We start from the raw sequence: 18,328 nt of genomic DNA on the forward strand, positions 1-18,328 counted from the left end.
TTACAACATACAATATTATTGTCACTGCTACATTTCTGTAACACGTACCAGAAATTATTTCCACTACTAATTAATTACCGTTGAGCTCAAAGGTTATATTAATAAACGGTTAACGAATGTGTATTTATGACGACGATTTGTGAGACTGGTAAACTTACCTTTGCATTTCAAGGTCCTGCACCCATCCGTCGGTAAACTGTACCTGGGCTTGTTGCAGTGACCTGAAGTTACTAAACTTCATGAGTGTATGCACTCACTCCAAGAACCGTATAATTATAAATATGAGCGTGGTGAAAGTTGGGCAGCACGCTAATGTCTTTTGTCCACTCTGTGTGCTCATAAGGGTCTGACCCTTTCACTCCTTTGATTTTTCCTCGTATCTTTTCTTTGTCTTTTCGTCGAGTCTGTCTTTGTACGGACCGGCATTGTTCTCCTTTTGTTTTGTACATTCCTTTTTTGTGCGGCAAAGAAAAAACAAGAAGGTATTGGAACCGGAGAATGAACGTTTTGCGGTGCTGCAAATGCTTGCATTTGATGCGGTACTTGGATTGTTTTGCCACTAATTCCCGGCATGCAATGCGCGAAAATCACGTGATTGCTAAACAAGGGGGCGGGTGCATCCGGCCTCCTCGGCTGTAATTGGTCCAGCCCAGAGTCGATCATGACCAATTGGCCAATCCAACACCTTTCATTATATATACCCTTCCTAAAAATAAATAAATAAATCCATCGGCCCATAAAAACAAAAAATCGCCAGCGGCCCGCCGGGCAAATGCCCGGTATGCCCGATGGCCAGTCCAGCTATGATAATAATTAAAAAACACAAACGTATGAAAAGAGCACCAGCCTACAGTTCGTTTTTAGTGGAATACGCTTTTAAGGTGACCCGGAAGTGTTTCTATTTACACCGGATATAGAGCTTGTCAATGTGACCTGCCGTTACTCGCACACAGTTATGTTTTAATAGACGAGATTAGATAAACACTTAGAAAATGTTTCTCACCACAGTAAATTGTAAGTATTTTATTCTCTTAAATATTGTCTTCAAACAGCACGACGCATGCGTACCTAGAGCTCTCCCAATACGCTGTTGTGGGGTTAGCTGATGCTAAAACGTGAGCTGCTCTTAAAATATACGTCTGTTCATGTGGGCAGTCACTGTGAAATATTTTATAATAAATTTATTTCACACGTTTCAGTGGTTTTGTGTTTTAGAGAGATAGATTTAGCTTCTGGATAGTACAGCAGTATGTGTTCAGTGTCCATTCACTGGGCTTTGTAAGTGTGGGAATCTCAGAAAGCACCTGTGCTACTCGAGAGGTAGTTTTTCTTTTCATTTAGATGTGTAGGAGAGTCTTTGAGTTTTCAGCAGATACTTGCACACAACCTTAACAGCTTTAAGGACTTTCTGGGGCTGGTGTTGGCGAGCTGTTAGCAAGTTTCCACTAAAATCCCGTTGCTCTGAGTGCTGCTGAACGATATCTGTTGCATAAGATTCTTTCTTTTCTTTTCTTTTTACAGTGGCGAAGGCAAAATCCAAGTAAGTGCACTGGCTGATTCTTTGAAAGTCTAGTCAATAGGCCTCATTCACACATGAAGCATAAGGCTGTGCGTAAACCGTGCATACTGACGATTTACGCGTAAATTTCTGTTTCATTAAAATAATCTTAACTGAATTTGCACTTCGGAGTACAGATGTACCTTTCCTTTACGTCATGGAAACGAACACGTGATGAAAGCCGGGCTGTCTTAGAGCATTTAAACAAACATCTTTACACTTAATACTATTACTTATCCACATGTTGGATCCCATTCCTAATCCAACTCTAACCATTTGTCCAAGTCGAGGTCAGGCAGGAGTCTCGTGGGATGTGATGTTTGTAGACGGCATTGTAATCTTTACTGGGAGTAGAAAGCAGATGGAAGAGCGTCTGGACAGTTGGAGGTATGCTCTGGAGAAAAGAGGAATGAAAGTCAGTAGAACACGTGTAAGTGAGAGCAAGACAGGTGAAACTACAAAGAGAAGAGGTAGTGAAGGCGGATGAGTTTAAATACCTGGGCTCAGCCATCCTAAGCAATGGACAGTGCACAAGAGAGTGCCGGCAGGGTGCAGTGTCAGGGATAATTTCTTATATATCATTTTTTTAGCCACAGGGACCGGAAAGTTTACAAGATGATAGGTTTGATGTATGGTTTGGAGACAGTGGCACTAACGAACAAAATAGAAGGCTGAGCAGGAGGTGGCATTATTTAAGATGGGAGTGGCCATGATGGACAAGATTAGACATGAGTACATCAGAGGGACGGCTCAAGTTAAGTGGTTTGAAGACAAGGTTAAAGAAGCAAGCCTGAGATGGTTTGAATGGGCAGAGGAAAGATGGCAAATACACTGGATAAAGGATGTAAAGTATGGAGTTGCCAGGCAGGAAGAAAAAGAGGACTACTACAGAGAAGATTCATAGATGTAATGATGGCAGACCCTAAAGGGAGCAACCAAAAGAAGAAGAGCACCTACTAATATGAATTGTTATTATTATTAGTCATTTCATCTTGGTCATTAGTTACAGGTTTCCAGAATAAGATAAGCAAAAAGTTTCTCAGAATTGAATAACGAACTGTAAGGAATTCAGGGTTTGACGTGAGCACAGGGCCGGTATAACTGTACGTCAGGCAAGTTGCCTCTCCAGGTGCTGACTTTGTTTCCACCTGTCACAGCAAACTGGTTAAAGCCACCCTCACTGAAGAATATTTTTCTCTTGTTTTGTCATTTTAAAGAAAGCATGTGATATTTCTGAAGCAGAGAGTCTATTATTGTGTGACTATTAAGGTGGTTTCCTCCTGTGACTCTAACCCTTTCTACTTCAGTTGTGCCGATTGCAGGTAGTGCACACAAACCTGACGGGTTAGAATAATCCAGTGCACAAATCCAACGCTAATTTTGTGCAGAGGTTAAGAACGTTTCTGCACGTGCACCCGTGAATGAGGCCTGTTGTTAGTGTTTCGTGTTGAAATGGCAGTCACCTCTCTGTGTGTTGCTCACCTGTCAGGACCATCCTGGTGCAGATGGTGAGTGCTGCAGGGACCGGATACTTCTTCAACACAAAGAGGAACCGACTCAGAGACAAACTGGTGCTGCGCAAACACGATCCATTTGGTAAGAGCCGTGTGAGGACAACTATGACACACAAATACTCATTAAAGCAAAATCCACGTCTCCGGGATATCTTTTCCTTGTCTGGCTTCACTTATTCAAGCGGCAGCAAGCAGGCTAAGCAGTCACATGAAGGTGTTGGCACTTTAATAAATCACTACTTGAAAAGTGAACCCAGGGTTTCCCAATCGACCTTTGAGCACACAACAGTATATGATTGTTTTTCTTTTAACTTGGAAACTATTTGTATTTAAACATGTGGTGTGATCAAAACGTTCTTCCCAAAGTGAAAAGCCGTACCTGATTCTAAATTTGGCAAACCTCCAGTTCAAGATTATCTTCTCGGGCATATCCAGAAAGCTTCAATCGTTGCTGCTATTTTTAGAGATGTCCTTGGCTGTCCTGTTCTGACCATTTTCACTGCGAGTTTCATCATGACCTCACTGTGGTCGCAACTGGTATGAGAGCTGGTGCTCACAATTTTGACACACTGGAGGGGATACAAACAAAAGTACAGGGGGACAAATATAATGTGACTTCTGCTGAGTGATCCAAACTGTCCAAGCGTAACAGCTGGAATAATGAGCTGGAATAGATTAGTCCAATTTAAAATCAGCTAAGGATTCAAATTTATGGTGGACCTGTTTTCAGAACGTGTTGGTCACACCTTCTGTTCACCCCAGTGAAATAAACAAAACCCATATTTGGAGTGACCCTTGACTTCCACCTACTTTCTGCTTTTTGTCTTTTCAGTGAACAAGCACGTCCTGTTTTTTGAGAAGAGGAAGATCAGATCGATTTAACCGCAGCACACCGACACACACAGATGGACAAAATGAACTTGCAGAGGTTTAAAGGCATCGTTTTTATTGCCGGGGATGGTACAGCGGGTTAATCTGGTTGACGTGTTTATCAGAGGATTTCTTCCTGGATGGATAAAAGTGGAACTCCAGGCTTGAACAAAAGAGACTTGAAACCAGAAAAGTTATGTTATGTAAGGGGACCACCGCTGCCATGATCTGAAGCTGTTCATTGGTTCAAAATAATTATTTAATCGGGTGAATGTACTTTGTGAAACATTTGTTGTGGTTAATTCAAATAAAATAATCTCAATGATTGACTTCTCTTTAATGGTAATCAATTTTAAGATATCTTCAGCAGCAAATTTTCATGAGAACATTTAGTGTTGAGTCTTTCTGACCCCATTCAGATGTGGTCCCTTAACATCAGGGTCTACTGCTACTCTTGGAAGTATTCATTTGGGAGGTCCCGTCTGTACGGGAAAGACGTCTGCGTGCCAATTTCCCGCACGCTCACCCCTGCCACCAGATTGGCTCTGCGGGCCATCTCCTCCAGAGGCATGTGTGGGTGGTTGGCCATGTAAAATGCCAGTGCTCCAATGAAGCTATCACCAGCTCCCTGAGAAGAAATAAAACAACAATGCATGGTTAAAGGGACCTTATTTTCAAACAGGTGGCAGTTAAATACCGACAAAATTTCAAGTAATGAGGTCAGAGTATGTGGAGCCAGGTTTAGACAGTTTTTTCTCTTGGCTCAGTATTTTACATAGTGACATTTATGAGGGGCAGCCAATCAGAAGAAAGATTGCTCAAGGCAGCATGGAAGAGAGCTAAAACGGGTCATTTCACGCAGAGGATGAACTGAGCTGCACCGTAGCTCAGTATTACATTTGAATATTTTGAACTCTGAATCATGCAAAGCTACTGCAATTGAGTCCAGTATTAAAAAACAGGAATCTAAAAATTAATAAAATCCCTCTACAATCTATATGGCACAATATACCAAATAAATTATGCAATTTCAATCCCTTTTATTTCATTTGTTATGCAACCTGGCTAAATAATAAAATACTGGCATCTCGGGCAGATTTCTCCAGATTTCTTTTTGGGGAAAAAATTTGGGTTTTTCATCAGATTTCATTACCACAGATATGTCGCATACACTCTGGGGCTCCTTCATTAACACCACCCCTCATATCTAAATGTATTAACCTGAACTCTTTTCATTTAAAAGTGTATATACTCATTTTTGGTTCCCTTTTGGTCTGAGCTACATTTTTTTTTTTTTTATTAGTATAAGCTGTGGATTTTTACCATCTATCATCACTACTTACTTGCTTTTTCTGCCATTTATCCATCGCTGTTAACAATTTAACCTCCTTAGAAATTACTTTTAGCAGTACTACTAATGGCATTTCAGGCTATTTACAGGCCCATAAAAAGGGCCTTAAAAGGTAATAGACTTTTAAAGGTTCAAATTACATCACAGCATTGGTTTACAGTTTTAAGATTTGCATTAGGTTACTGAACAACTACAGCTTTGTCTAAAAAAGAATTCTTAAAAAGGGAATAATCACCCACAGTATTCATGTTAACTGACAATATTCAGTAAATATTCTGGCATGAAATTATGCTGACACTGGCTTGTGTAAGATAGAGAAAAATATTATATTATTTAATCGAAGAAACATGTTACCTGTCACTTTGTGTTAAGTTGTCCCAAATTATCTGAGTGTTTGTTACCAAAGAGCCAGACTTTATGAGAAACTTTCAAAGTTTTTGTTTGGACATTGGCTTCTTTTACTCATTTTCTGTGAATTCCTCGTCATTTTCCGAAGAATGAATATATATTTAAAAAGCCACTTAATAGATCTATGAATCATTCAAACAGGAAAAAGGCTCCTAACTCAAGGGATGAATCACTGTTGTGTCTACACACAACCGACAATTTAACAAAAAAAAATTATTTTAAATTGTATCTTTAGTCACTTAGTTACTAACAACTTGTAACAAAAACACATAATTTGTTCCCATGTCTTTAGTTGAATCTACAAAAAAGGCCAAACAATAAAAATAAAAATAACTGGGCTCTTAGTTAAAAACATGGCATATATTTGCATGGTGTGTCCGGACTAGACAAGTGGAGGACAAAAGCAGTAGCATGCATAAAAAAAATTCTACAATAGATGAACAGTTAAGCTATATCCTTGAAAAGAAAGCTAGCAAAGACCTTCAGATGATCTGTCAATGGAAATATTCTTAAGGAAGTGAAATGGGAAGAAAACATTGGACTGAAAATCAGAGGGATCAGGTCTTTTGAATTGTATTACTGTGTATTTTTGCACATGCATCATTCTCAGTGTCAGATTTCTAATTTTCCAGGCAAAATATTAAGAAATGAGCCTAGCTCAAGACTTGCACAGTACCATATTCTTACATCCAGCTGACAGTTTATCAGTTATTAACTGTCTTAATCACTTATTTGTGACAGCTTAATATTTCACTACTTTTATCTTTTAGTCCACTAAACAGCGGCTGATTCTTTACAGAAATATTTTATCTATTTATCCATACTTACCCCTAACTGAACCTTTAGAATTGTAGCCTGACTTTAAAAGGGGATTACAGCTTTTCTCTACTAAGTATTTTAATATTTTGAAACACATTTTAGTTTTTCACTTCTACTGCTTATTCTTCTATTTTTTTTAGCACACATTATTATTATTATTATTATTATTATTTTAATATATATTAGTTGTGTTAATCTTTCCAAGGTCCCCCAACTACTACTGAAGTAACCTTTTGGAGTAGCTGTAACCCTGGACTATTGTCCCAGTCAACAATTCCTGAAAACATGCAAGATGGAGGGAGAAAAAAAGTCAATTTAAAATATTTGGATTTTTTTCAAATATTTTTCCTAAAATGCTTCTTTCTGGGTTTTTTAAAATTATTATTATTTTAGAGAGAACATGAAACACACTTAAAAGACGAGGGGAAGCTTCATGTCTAAATTCACTAAGCTGCCAACAGTAGGGGGTGCTGTGGCATTTTCCAGCTGTTTGACTTGTACTGCTGCCTGCAACTAGTTTGAAATGACTTACTGGTTTGCCCAGTGTGAAAGTGTGTCTGTCGACTCTAACAAAACATCAGCATTAAGGGCTTTAATCGGTTTCACATAAAACCAGCAAAGTCATAAATCTGGCACTCGTGAAATGCCTAAAATGTGATGTGACTGTTTCCCAGCATCCTTTAAGGATGTTAAGTGTTTTATCATCTGATCAAATGACTACAGAAAGAAAAGCCAGCTTTCACTAATTGTTTTAAAAAGTCAGCTGAGTAACATGCGGCTGCCTCCTAACCTAACTGCCAGCAGCTCTGGTGTTTGGTTATTACCAGGAGCACATAAATCAAACCCTCATCTATTGATAAAGAAGGAATGTGCTGTGTACGCCCTGGAGGGGTGGTTTGCTGGGACGGGATGTCTAGAAGCGGTTTGTGTGTATGGGTGGGGGGGCTCACTGATGGGAAAAAGCACACTGGTATGTGGCGACATGCTCATGTTTAACCACAAATGGCCCCCCGACGCTGGTTCACACAAGCCCGCTCCATTACTCATCACATCGGCGCTCAAAAGACTTCATTGCACTCTCTACTGAGCATCTCTGTGAGCCTCCCCTGCTCATCCTCCAACTGCAAAGTAACGCTTTTGTCAAAGTGATGATTCAGTGGCATGGCGCAAAAACAAAAACCCCCAGCAACCCCCGAAATAACACTTCTGATTTGACCATTACTACACCTCTCCCTCCAGGCTCTTGCCTCTGGTGTGACTCCTGGACGGCAGAGATGCTGGAAAGAGTGAGATCAGAGATGAAACATTTCACAGGCCTGCTGGATTTCCATGTTTAAACCCTTGGCGTGTTTATGTCTCCTGTCTGGTAGCTGGGCTGGGTTACAGTGAAGCCTGCGTTTGGAACTGAAGCTTTGGTGGAGTGGCCCCACTGGTTTGACTCTGGCCCGTCTCCCAGTTAACATGTTGGGGTTGAGATGACTTTTGAGTGGGGATTGATGGTAGCAGCCAAAAGATTATGTGATAGAAACTGGAAGATTTCAGTCTTCATAGTCACAACAATAGATGATTATTTTTTAACCACAGGATGCTTCACATGATGACGTCCCAGTAATCCCTGCAAACACAGCCACCTCTGTCTTGTCACACTACAAAGAGGTGCGGCTGGAACAGGTTTTAAATGAGCCAAATTCTTTATGAATAAAAAAAAAAGCCTTTAAATGCATTCCTTGACAGACAAAAGTGACGTAAAGTGGACCTATTTCTTTTTTCCTGATTGTTCCAAGTGTTACAAAGGACAATAGACCCACAGACTCCCATGTTAAAATGAGAAATAATACTTACAGCCTGGGATGAAATCTGATTTAGTCTCCTATTATAACACATGTACAAAAAGCGGGAAAAAGAATAGATTTTAGGGCAGCTTAAAGCCAGGGGGTGTGGCAGCTTGTTTGACAGGCTTTAGAGTAGGGTTTGACAAACCCATTAAATGTGTCACGTATATATATGACACATATAAAAACCAACTGTTATCTACAGTTCAAGTTACATATATATCCAATATATATCCTACCATTTTAAAGGTAGAAAACGGGCTTTTTATCTGCTACTGCAGTTTCCAACAAAGGAATAACCTCGGCAACCAAAAACTGCAGTTCCGCCAATGGCCACCTGTGGCTGACTCTAAAAGCGAGTCCAACCCATAGACTCCTGTTAAAACGCTCATCTTTACAGCAACAGTAAACTTGAATGCAGCCTGGTGCACAAAATTACTTTAGTAGATAAAGCTCTTTTTATGTGGGAAGTTGGCTGTATGGGGCTGAATTTACTTATAATAATTTAGATTTTGTTAGAGCTTAAAGTCAGAGGTGTCGATACAGGCACCTGTCTGCTGGTTGGAGGCACTAATTGAAGGCACTGACACAGAGTGTTGAACTGATTTAATGCCTTTTTGGAGCATCTTTATTTGAATTATCTGACTAATATCACTTCCTGTGTAGTATAAACAGTCTTAAGAAGTTTTTGCTTCATTTTGGGTGAGTAAAATTGTACAATACTTTATTAGTCTACACGTTGAAATACACTGAGGTGTTGCTTGCCTGGTTTTCAATATCCTGCACTTTGAACCTAACAAGCTCCTTGCCACAGAACACTCAACACTCTTTTTCACAGTAAAGTCAGCCATTCTGACCTGTGACTGAGAAGCTGGCTGTTTAACAGTAGGAGGGATTCATAACGACATGGCCAGAATTACTGGTACCCCTCCAATTTAGAAAGAAAAACACAACTTTCTCTGGTGACAGTGATCATGGTCCACCATTCTGAATGATCCAGAGCTTACATTTTATTTGAAAAAAGGCAACAAATGAAAAGGGCACATGACGTATTTGTAGCATTAATTCAATGAGCAATCCAGCCTCAAAAGCCTGAGGCTTTAAAAAGTAGCTGTGCATGCTTTAAATAACGTCTACGATTCCACTGCACATTTTCAATTTGGTTGCAAGAAAAGAAACGTATAAACTCAAAAGTTTATATGTTTAGCTGAAGTGAAAAACCTCCATGTGTTTATCTTAATGCACTAATAGTGCGTATTGCATTTTGCATTGCAGGATATCTTAATATATTTATAAAAGGAAGCATTTTGAGGGAAACTGAGCGTGTAGAGAGACTGAACAAAAAAATGTAATTTGTAGGCTTTAATTCAGTGATTAAATCAGTTAATAGAATAGTTATATGATGAGGCAATAAAACTTCACTTTTCCGGTCCAAACTTCAGCTCACTTGCTTGTACAATTGCCCAACCTTTCTGTGTCTTACTAACATCTCTGTCCCTGAGACTGGCATGTGACGCTACTGGATCAGGCGAATGAAGCTCAACAAGTTTGACAAGCGCTCCCCCCTTCAGCTTCGCTGCCGCTGCCCTCGACACACTTTGGTGAAGGTTAGATCTGGAGGCCCGTCAATCAAGTGACACAAGCGCTCGCCGTGGATGAGCTGTGATGTTCTCGCTGCTCGGCCCCCTGCCCGCTGTGCCTTGACCTCCACGCCATTCCTCTGCCTGTTCTCCACTGATACTCACACTGAAGTTAGAAATCAGGGTGGCAGACACATCTGTAAGAAGCTCACCAAATTAAAAAAGTGGAACTTCTCTATTGTTGTTTTTGTGGGGAGCCAGCGTGATGTAAATATATATAACTTTACAATGGGTCAATGGAAAATGGGAAATGGAAAAGGAAGTAAATGAAGTTGCGTGAGGATCAAATCCTCAAAATAAAAGAATAAACTGACAGATAAATGGAAACAGTGACACCTCACAGTAAATAATGGTCAGCACTTTTCAATTCATGTTATTTTTCCAGCAATTTTGAGCCTTCATGGCTTCATACAGGAGATAATCACATTACATTTTCAGCGCTGAGAAACACAACAATTATTTTGACCCAGAAGGAGTTATTACTGCAAGATAAGCCTAGTGTCAAACTGCAGGTAAAAAGGAGACCCTTCAAATGCTGCAACTTGTGATGACCAGACACCTATCCCACAATAAAGTTTTCTCCGGTGGAGACAGATAAAACATCTAAGACTACTATTATGACATATATATATATATATATGTCATAATAGTTATTCTCAAAAGCATGACATTGGGACACTTGGACTGAGTTCAAATATATTTAAAAAGCACTGAAAAGCTCATGTGTATCTAAAAAGAAGGCCCGTAACTAGGCTTTATTAAATATACTGAAGCTATTATATAGAAAGAAAAACAGTATTGACCCTTTTTGTTGTGGCCGTAGTGTGACTTGGTGGTCTACTGTCTGATTAGTAACTGTCATTTAGTTGCTTAGATAGTTTATTAGTAACCACAACGGATTACACTTACCTTTATTTCATAACTTTAGTAGCTCTATTACCCCCCAACAGTGACAACCCATATGGAAAAGAAATAGTAAAAACTTATATGTGATTACTCATGAAAGTGGCCACTTTCTCATTACTTTCATACATTGTTTTAGTAAGTATCCAAAACATACAAGTTTCATTATATAATTTTTCAAGGGATCTTATATCTGTTTTCACTCTTATATGCTTTTCATACAAGTTTCACACAAGACAGATACAAACTTTATAAGATTTATATATATCTTTTCCATATGGGAATCCAGCGGTAAATCCACTGAAAGCTTTCTGTTTCCTGCAAAAGTACTTTTATCTGATTGGCTGTCAGTGATAAAACTGAGAAATTACCTTGTTTTGAAGCTTCATGCAGCATGAAGTACAAATGGTGCGTGTGTGTGTGTGTGTGTACTCGAGGAAAACACAGAGAAGAACAGCTGAATAGCTGCTAACTGCCACGGCTGCACAGACAAACAAAAGAGAGCATACAGAAACACAACAGTGTCCATCAACGAAAAATCCAAAGACAACAGCAGCGCCCACACGCTCTGATTGACAAGTGATCTTTGTCTAGTGAAGAGCGGCAGTGAATGCAAAAAACCAAAACACAAAACAAAAAAGAGAGCCTATAGAAAATGTAGATTTTACAGAGCCTGTCGTCTTATAGTCCACTGCACCCACTGACTGTTCGAGAATCTGCACCGAGCAACAGTATTTCTCACACAGAGGCCCTCTGCTATGACAGATGGAGTTATTTGCAGTTAACTCCTGAAACCTACAGCTTTTGTCAATGAAAGGCACCCTGGGGAGAGCTAAGACTGGCTGAGGGGCAGTGATGACTCACAGAGGTTTCCACGCCCGGAAGCTTCCAGTAAGACTCGCAGATCAAAAGCATGCTTAATTGGACCAGTTAGGGCCCCCTTGCATCTTTGATCCATCCGCAGCGCTTTGTCTTAGTCTTCAATCGACCTTTTGTGTGTTTAACACTTATCGACATGACTGAGCGTTTGCGGAGGTCTGGGCTAACATCTGGGTAGCCAAACAGCAGCTGGTGAAGCACGTGCACTCCATTAAAACATGGTGATGTGGCAGTTTTTTTTGCGTTGTGTCACACTGACCGGGAGTTTGCAGGGTCGAGGAATGCAGCGAAGAGAAGAGGAGGAGGTATTCTCTTACCTCGGCCTTCCAGGAAGGAATCGTGCAATTGCTCCCGGAGAAGACTGGGAATAATTTGAGTGTCCAGACCCACTGTACTGCTGTAATGTCTGGTTTAGACAGGACTGTCTACCTCTCACCCTACACAGTGGACCTCCCGGAACAGTGGAAACTGAGGCCACCCAAGTCCTGCTGGAGCTCAATGTGCCTGTGTGTGTGTGTGTTTATATGTGTGCATTAAATCTCATCTTACTGTCCACACAAAACAGCCAAGGCTCTGATCTCAGCAAGGGGAAGCCTGTACTCAATTTCTGACAAAAGGGGGCACGGATGGATGAAGGATGAAGAAGCAGGATGGGGGAGACCCGCAGTAGATGAGTGTGTTTGCTTTGTTATTCATCCAGATTCACGGCCCTGACTCATCCCGTAGTGCTCTTCAGACAGCTGCACGAGGAGATGCTGATGAAATATTTACAAGCTACGTGATTTAGCAGCTGCATTAGCACTTCATTAACCAAACTCAATCAATCAATCTGACATAATCCAGCTGGGACAAGTTGAAATAAAGACAAAGATAGCGGTTTGGTACCGGTTCACGGCACCTGCGGCGCCTAGCTGAACAGTAGCTAAAATAGCGAGAAACCGCAAGTGACTCAGTTTGTTGGTAGCGTAGCTGAAAACTCGCAATCTGCAACAAAACTTCCCACTTGGAAGGCAATCTTTCTACAACATCTCTGTCACTACTGCTAGAAAGGGAGAAAGAGAGAGAAAAAAATCAAAGCAGTAATAACAGCCGATGTAATCATAACTAAGAGGCCTGTGTTACCAGAAGAGGCTCAGAAGAATAATGGTCTCAAAAACAACCTGTTGTTTTTTCCCTCTCGCCAGTAAAAACAAGAAAGAGTCTTACTGGAAGAGGGATTATGATGTCCAAAAAAGTTAAACACAACACAATTTATGGGCCCATCAAAGAGCAGGAGGGGTGTGTGTGTGTGTGTGTGTGCGTGTGTGAGAGAATGGGGGGGAGGCGTGCAGCAGGCCCGACCACAGCTTTCTGCTGACTGATGCAAGCTCAGGAGGTGAGTCATGGATGAAGAGGAGGGCTGGTGTGTAAGTGCTCCTGAGGGCTATTGGGGAGAGCGAAGGTTGTGAATAACGGGAGCTGTGTACTCCAAAAATGTGGGGACAAGCGGGAGGTCACAGCCCGTGCACACATGAAAGCGAGAGCTGTGTTTGTGAAATACCAAAAAGTGACCCTAGGATGACAAGTGAAGCCTCTTCGCAGCCTTTAATCCTCACTTTCACAACATCTGATTTGGCATTCATGTAAAGCTCAAATCACATGCTTGTTATAGCTTTTTTAACTGTACTGGTTGGAAACTGTGGCACAGTAAAAGTCCCCAGGGGGGAAGTGTTGTGTAAGAGAACCCATTACACACAAACAATTAAACCTCTCCAGGTTCGATTAAAGCAAAGAGGTGATTAACACCACTGAGTGATGACGTATTTGGTCGGTAGAACACATTCACCACAAAACCCCCAGCGGCAGGAAATGCAAACATCGGCCCCAGGCTCGTGTGACGAAAACAAGCCGCAGAGGCCGGTGTGAAATGACTCAAGCAGCAATCCTTTAAAGATTGAAATCAGTTAGAGGAAACAGCCAGTGGTCACCACATCCTCCGGTTATCTTAAACTGCTCTGGTTGAGTAAGAGAGCATCTGTAAGTTTGATGGAGGTTAGAGAAGCAGGACTTCACTCACTGATGATGCATGTGCAGAAGAAAGTGTGAGGAACTTCTGGGGTGTTTTTTCCCTCTCTTATTGATGTACATTACATGATATTTCTTACTGTTAGAAGTGGGCTTGATTGCATAATTTTCCATTTGACATATTTTCTTTTGTTAATATGGAAAGAGCCTCTTGAGAACAAACACTACTTCTGAAATAAAGAATATATCCGGAAAAACACAGCTGAGGTTAGTGAGGTAGGTAGTGGTAGTGATCTGAGGTAGTGATCAGTACAACATAAAAGTAAATAGCATATTTTAAAGGATACCATGTATATAAAAGCAAATATTATGTATTTTTGTTTGTTTCCATACTTCTGGATGGTGTTATTTCCCATCATAATTTTATTTATAATTTTTGCAAGCTATTTTAACCATTTGGAAACTTGTTTCTGCCACACACAAAAAAATTGCCACGTTGATCCAAGTTAAAATTTCAAGTTATCTTGAAAATTTTGACTTACTCACAGAGCATCTTCAAATTTCAAATGACTTCTATGTACGCTGAAATTGTTCCATTATAATAAAATAACAATCAAAATGTATTCTAATTTCCAATTTTTTATCCCTACTTTCAATCAATTGTTATTTTTTTGGTTATAATTGTTTATTTACTATTTTAACTTGGTTAGCATTATATTAAACTTATAATTGTGACTACTTATCCAAACTGTTATGCTAATAATTTTGACAGCTAGCCACGGTTTTAGCCAACAGTTTTCCAACTTTTACTCATATTGTAGCTTGCTATTTTTTTACTGTTTGACTGTTTGTTTAGTTAAGAATTTTGTATTTGTTTATTTATACTTTGAATTAATTTTCATTTTTGTTATTTTTTAATTTTGGAGATCTAAAACACTAAACTTTGCACAAACTGAAAATTGGCCAGTCTCAGCATCTCTTTGGTGTCTTTGGAAACTATAAAACTATTCTATATTTATATTTTGTATTATATTTTATTATTTATACTGTTATATAGTGGAACATGAGCTGTTGAGAAACTTCATTTAGACATGCACAAAGAAAAACTGTCAGTTTGCTTCTTAGTTTCACCGGATCCCACTCAAAAACAGAGTTGATGAAGGTAACACACCTATCATATATGCTTCATCTGTCAATGATGTACACTAACAGCAAGACCTTATATTGATCATCTAGAACGCTTTTTGATGTAGTTTGTGTTAGTATTAGTTGCACTATATATCTGCTTTCTTCTCTTGTTTGTTCTCTTGAGGTTTGTTCCTCTCATTTTGGACTAAAAGCTACAGTGAGCTACAGCACTAATTTCAGTAGATTGCAGCAAGACACACACACACACACAAACACACACACACACACACACACACACACACACACACACAAACACACACACACACAAAACAAAAAACAGACGAAGGCTGGAGTAAACCTGGGAAACTGAAAAAAAAAAATCAACTATTGAACACATTCTCTAAGGCAGTTGTTTTTCAGTTTTAATAGTCTTCTTGATATTTTTGAACCCTAATCATTTATTTGCATAATTAACCAAGTGATTGTTCATTACGCTGTAAGAACTAACTGATGTGATTGAAGCATTTCACTGCTTTGCTGGTTTTTGCTGGTTTAGCTGTATTTATAAGCAAAGATAAACCTGAATGGATAATTTTGTATTGGTTTTCACAACAAGCGAGTGTGGCAGGGTACAGGGGTGACTATACTGGCAATCACCAGCATTGAACTGATGAAAACCTTAAATATCACCCAACTCAAGTGAGATGGGTGAGTGGGCCAAATATATTGGGTTTCTGGACTGACAAAGAATCTATCCCCGAACTCGAGTCAGGGTGCCATCAAAGTTAGTTTTTTAGGTTCTTAAGTTTTGATAGTTTATAGAAAATAGGCAACTGGAAAGGATATGGTATTCTTACTGTTGTGTCCACTGCTGTGACCTCAGGAGCTGGAATATGTTTTAATGTAGGCTCCCCTCCCTTGAGAACCACGCACCCTTGGGGCCCCAAGGTGACAATGACTGACCCGCAGCCTCGTTTCAGCAGCTTTTGACCAGCCCGATGTGCCTCTTCCACATTGGCTACCGAGGTACCGGTGAGCAGCTCTGCCTAAAAGTGGAAAACAAAGCATAACAGCATGAGGTGACACTGTTTATTTAACAATTTTCTTCTAAATCAGCATTTTTCTTTGCTTTGTCAGGGAGCCAAGCTAATCAGAGGTTAGGAATTAAAATTAAAGATAGAGTAAAACCAGGACTGGGGTGGGATACTGGGAACTGCATTATGGAAATTCCCTGTGGCACAAGCCCAGTACCACAGACTGTGTGGTTATCAAAGCTTCATTTTCTGCCTTTTTTCTAAAGAAAATGTTTGTTTTGTCTCTTTAATGAACACAATTATCACAACAATTTATGTCCAAGGATCTCTAATTAGTAGTCTATTCTTACTTGCTAAAGCTAACTGCTCTGTGTTAACAGCTCTGGAGTTGAGTCAGCAGTTAATTACACACTGTGGTCAGACAGACTCATAAAACACATTCAGTCTGTTAAGGATTTGCTGGATCCGTCAGCAGTCTGCAGGCCAAACATTTTCAAAGAGTAGATGCTCTGACTATGCTGCTTCATCTGGCTCCAAAATGACTAAACAGTGACAGAGCAGGACTCGACAGCTGATGTTTGAGAAACAACAAGGAAACTCAGATAACCACAGCAGTTCTTTCAAGATTAGTTACAGCATTTATCTCTGGAGGTTAAAATATACACTGTGCAGTGAAAGAAACCAATTTTTCCACAAAAATACAAGAAAATGACATTCATGCTCTAAAGTAATGGCATAGTTAAACAACAATGTACAACTAGCAAGCCCTTACTACAATCCAAGTCAGCTTTACATACATACTGCATATACAGTACATTTATATGTGGTTGATGGACAATTTACATGACATACACAGTGCATACTAGATAACACACAGTGTTACAAAAGCCATAATATCAGCCAGCAAGCACACCTTGCTAATTAGAGCTAACCAAATCAACAATCAGATACATTCTTAAAAAGAAATGTATCTGGCCAACTGGCCAACCTGAAAGACCACAGATGACAACTAAATGACAGAATTATGAAAAACACGGTTGAAGAGATCATTGTCACCATCTACAATCAAGAGCTACCTTCATCAGTGCATGTATACAAGGTTTACAACAAGGTGCAAACCACTGGTTACACTCAAGAACAGTAAAGTCAGAGTAGAATACATCTAAAAGAGCCTACAGCTTTGGACAGATGAAACCAATATAAACTTGTGGGAAAAGAAAGGCATGGAGAAGGAGAGGATCAGCTCACATTATCTGTCAAATATGGTGAAGGTAGTGTTATATGAGGTTGTATGGATGCCAGTGGGATTATTACTGTTTATTGATCATGTGACTCCTGATAGAAGCAGCAGGATGGCTTCAATCCTTCAGGCAGTCACTGGACGTAAAGGATTGTCATTGTTCTAATAGCTGAAAATGGGACACACACACACACACACACACACACACACACATACACACACACACACACACACACACACACATATATATATACACATACACACATACATATATATATATATATATATATACACACATATATATATATATATATATATATATACACACACACATATATATATATATACACACACACACACACACACATAAAACAGTAATACATTATATATAACAGTAAAGACATTTTTAAATTAAAAGCCTCAGAATTAAAGCTGAAAGTCTGAGTTTACACATCTTTACATAGACAAATATTTATTAATTGATTGGAGGGCCTGGTAATATACACATATATGGAAACTGACACAAAGAACTGCTAGCCTTACAGATTGTGTAAATAAATGCAATGTTTATTTGTACATTTTAATTCTTTCTTTTAACAAAAATAATTGAAAAATCATAATTACACTAGAAGATAAAGGAAATGATGAATAAACACAAACAGAGCCATTAAAAATGCTCCTGTGTAAACTATAATGGGGCCATAAATTAACCCTCTTGCTCGTTTTAGTCTCCAGAGTTGTCACTTTAGTGTTAAAAACACATGTGAATCTAAGTATAGTCTTATCTCCTGTGTGCTGCATACACACATAAACACACACAGTGACAATGAAAAGCTAACACTGCCCCAACATTACTTACTCCAAAGCTACTTCCTCCTTCCTTACTGTACACCAAGCAAAGCACCCAAAGGAATTTGTAGTTCATAATATTTGTGTATATTTAATCAAACTGATATGACTTTTCTCTCCTACTTCTTTTTGCGCTGTACGCTGATTTATAAATATTTCCCTTCTGTTGCTCATTTGTCTTGTTTGGTCTTCTACAGAATGCACCGCACTAGTTAGACGCTAATCGTATTTTAGTGGGGGAGCAGTGTGAAGGCAGCCAATGCCAACAAACTCAACAAGCTCATCATGAAAGCTGATCC

The 18,328-nt window shown here is 39.5% G+C and overlaps 2 protein-coding genes across 3 annotated transcripts in view; one reads left to right on the plus strand and one right to left on the minus strand.

Annotated features, from left to right (window-relative positions):
• The first annotated feature begins 892 nt into the window (after positions 1 to 892).
• mrpl33 (mitochondrial ribosomal protein L33) lies at positions 893 to 4,267 on the plus strand. Its single transcript, XM_040042278.1, has 4 exons — positions 893 to 1,014; positions 1,522 to 1,540; positions 3,048 to 3,154; positions 3,905 to 4,267. The coding sequence occupies exons 1-4, from the start codon at positions 993 to 995 to the stop codon at positions 3,952 to 3,954; spliced, it is 198 nt and encodes a 65-aa protein (XP_039898212.1). The 5' UTR covers positions 893 to 992; the 3' UTR covers positions 3,955 to 4,267.
• rbks (ribokinase) overlaps positions 3,998 to 18,328 on the minus strand; it is a 54,193-nt gene continuing 39,862 nt past the window's right edge. For both annotated transcript variants that reach the window (XM_040042276.1, XM_040042277.1), the window contains 2 exons: positions 15,764 to 15,952; positions 3,998 to 4,570 (listed from right to left, as the gene is read on the minus strand). In XM_040042276.1, the coding sequence (XP_039898210.1) occupies positions 4,391 to 4,570; positions 15,764 to 15,952 (369 nt within the window). In that variant the 3' untranslated portion in view covers positions 3,998 to 4,390. The remainder of the gene's footprint in view (positions 4,571 to 15,763; positions 15,953 to 18,328) is intronic.

Source organism: Simochromis diagramma, unplaced genomic scaffold, assembly GCF_900408965.1.
Source record: "Simochromis diagramma unplaced genomic scaffold, fSimDia1.1 OVJJ01000304.1, whole genome shotgun sequence".
NCBI classification, from domain to species: domain Eukaryota; kingdom Metazoa; phylum Chordata; class Actinopteri; order Cichliformes; family Cichlidae; genus Simochromis; species Simochromis diagramma.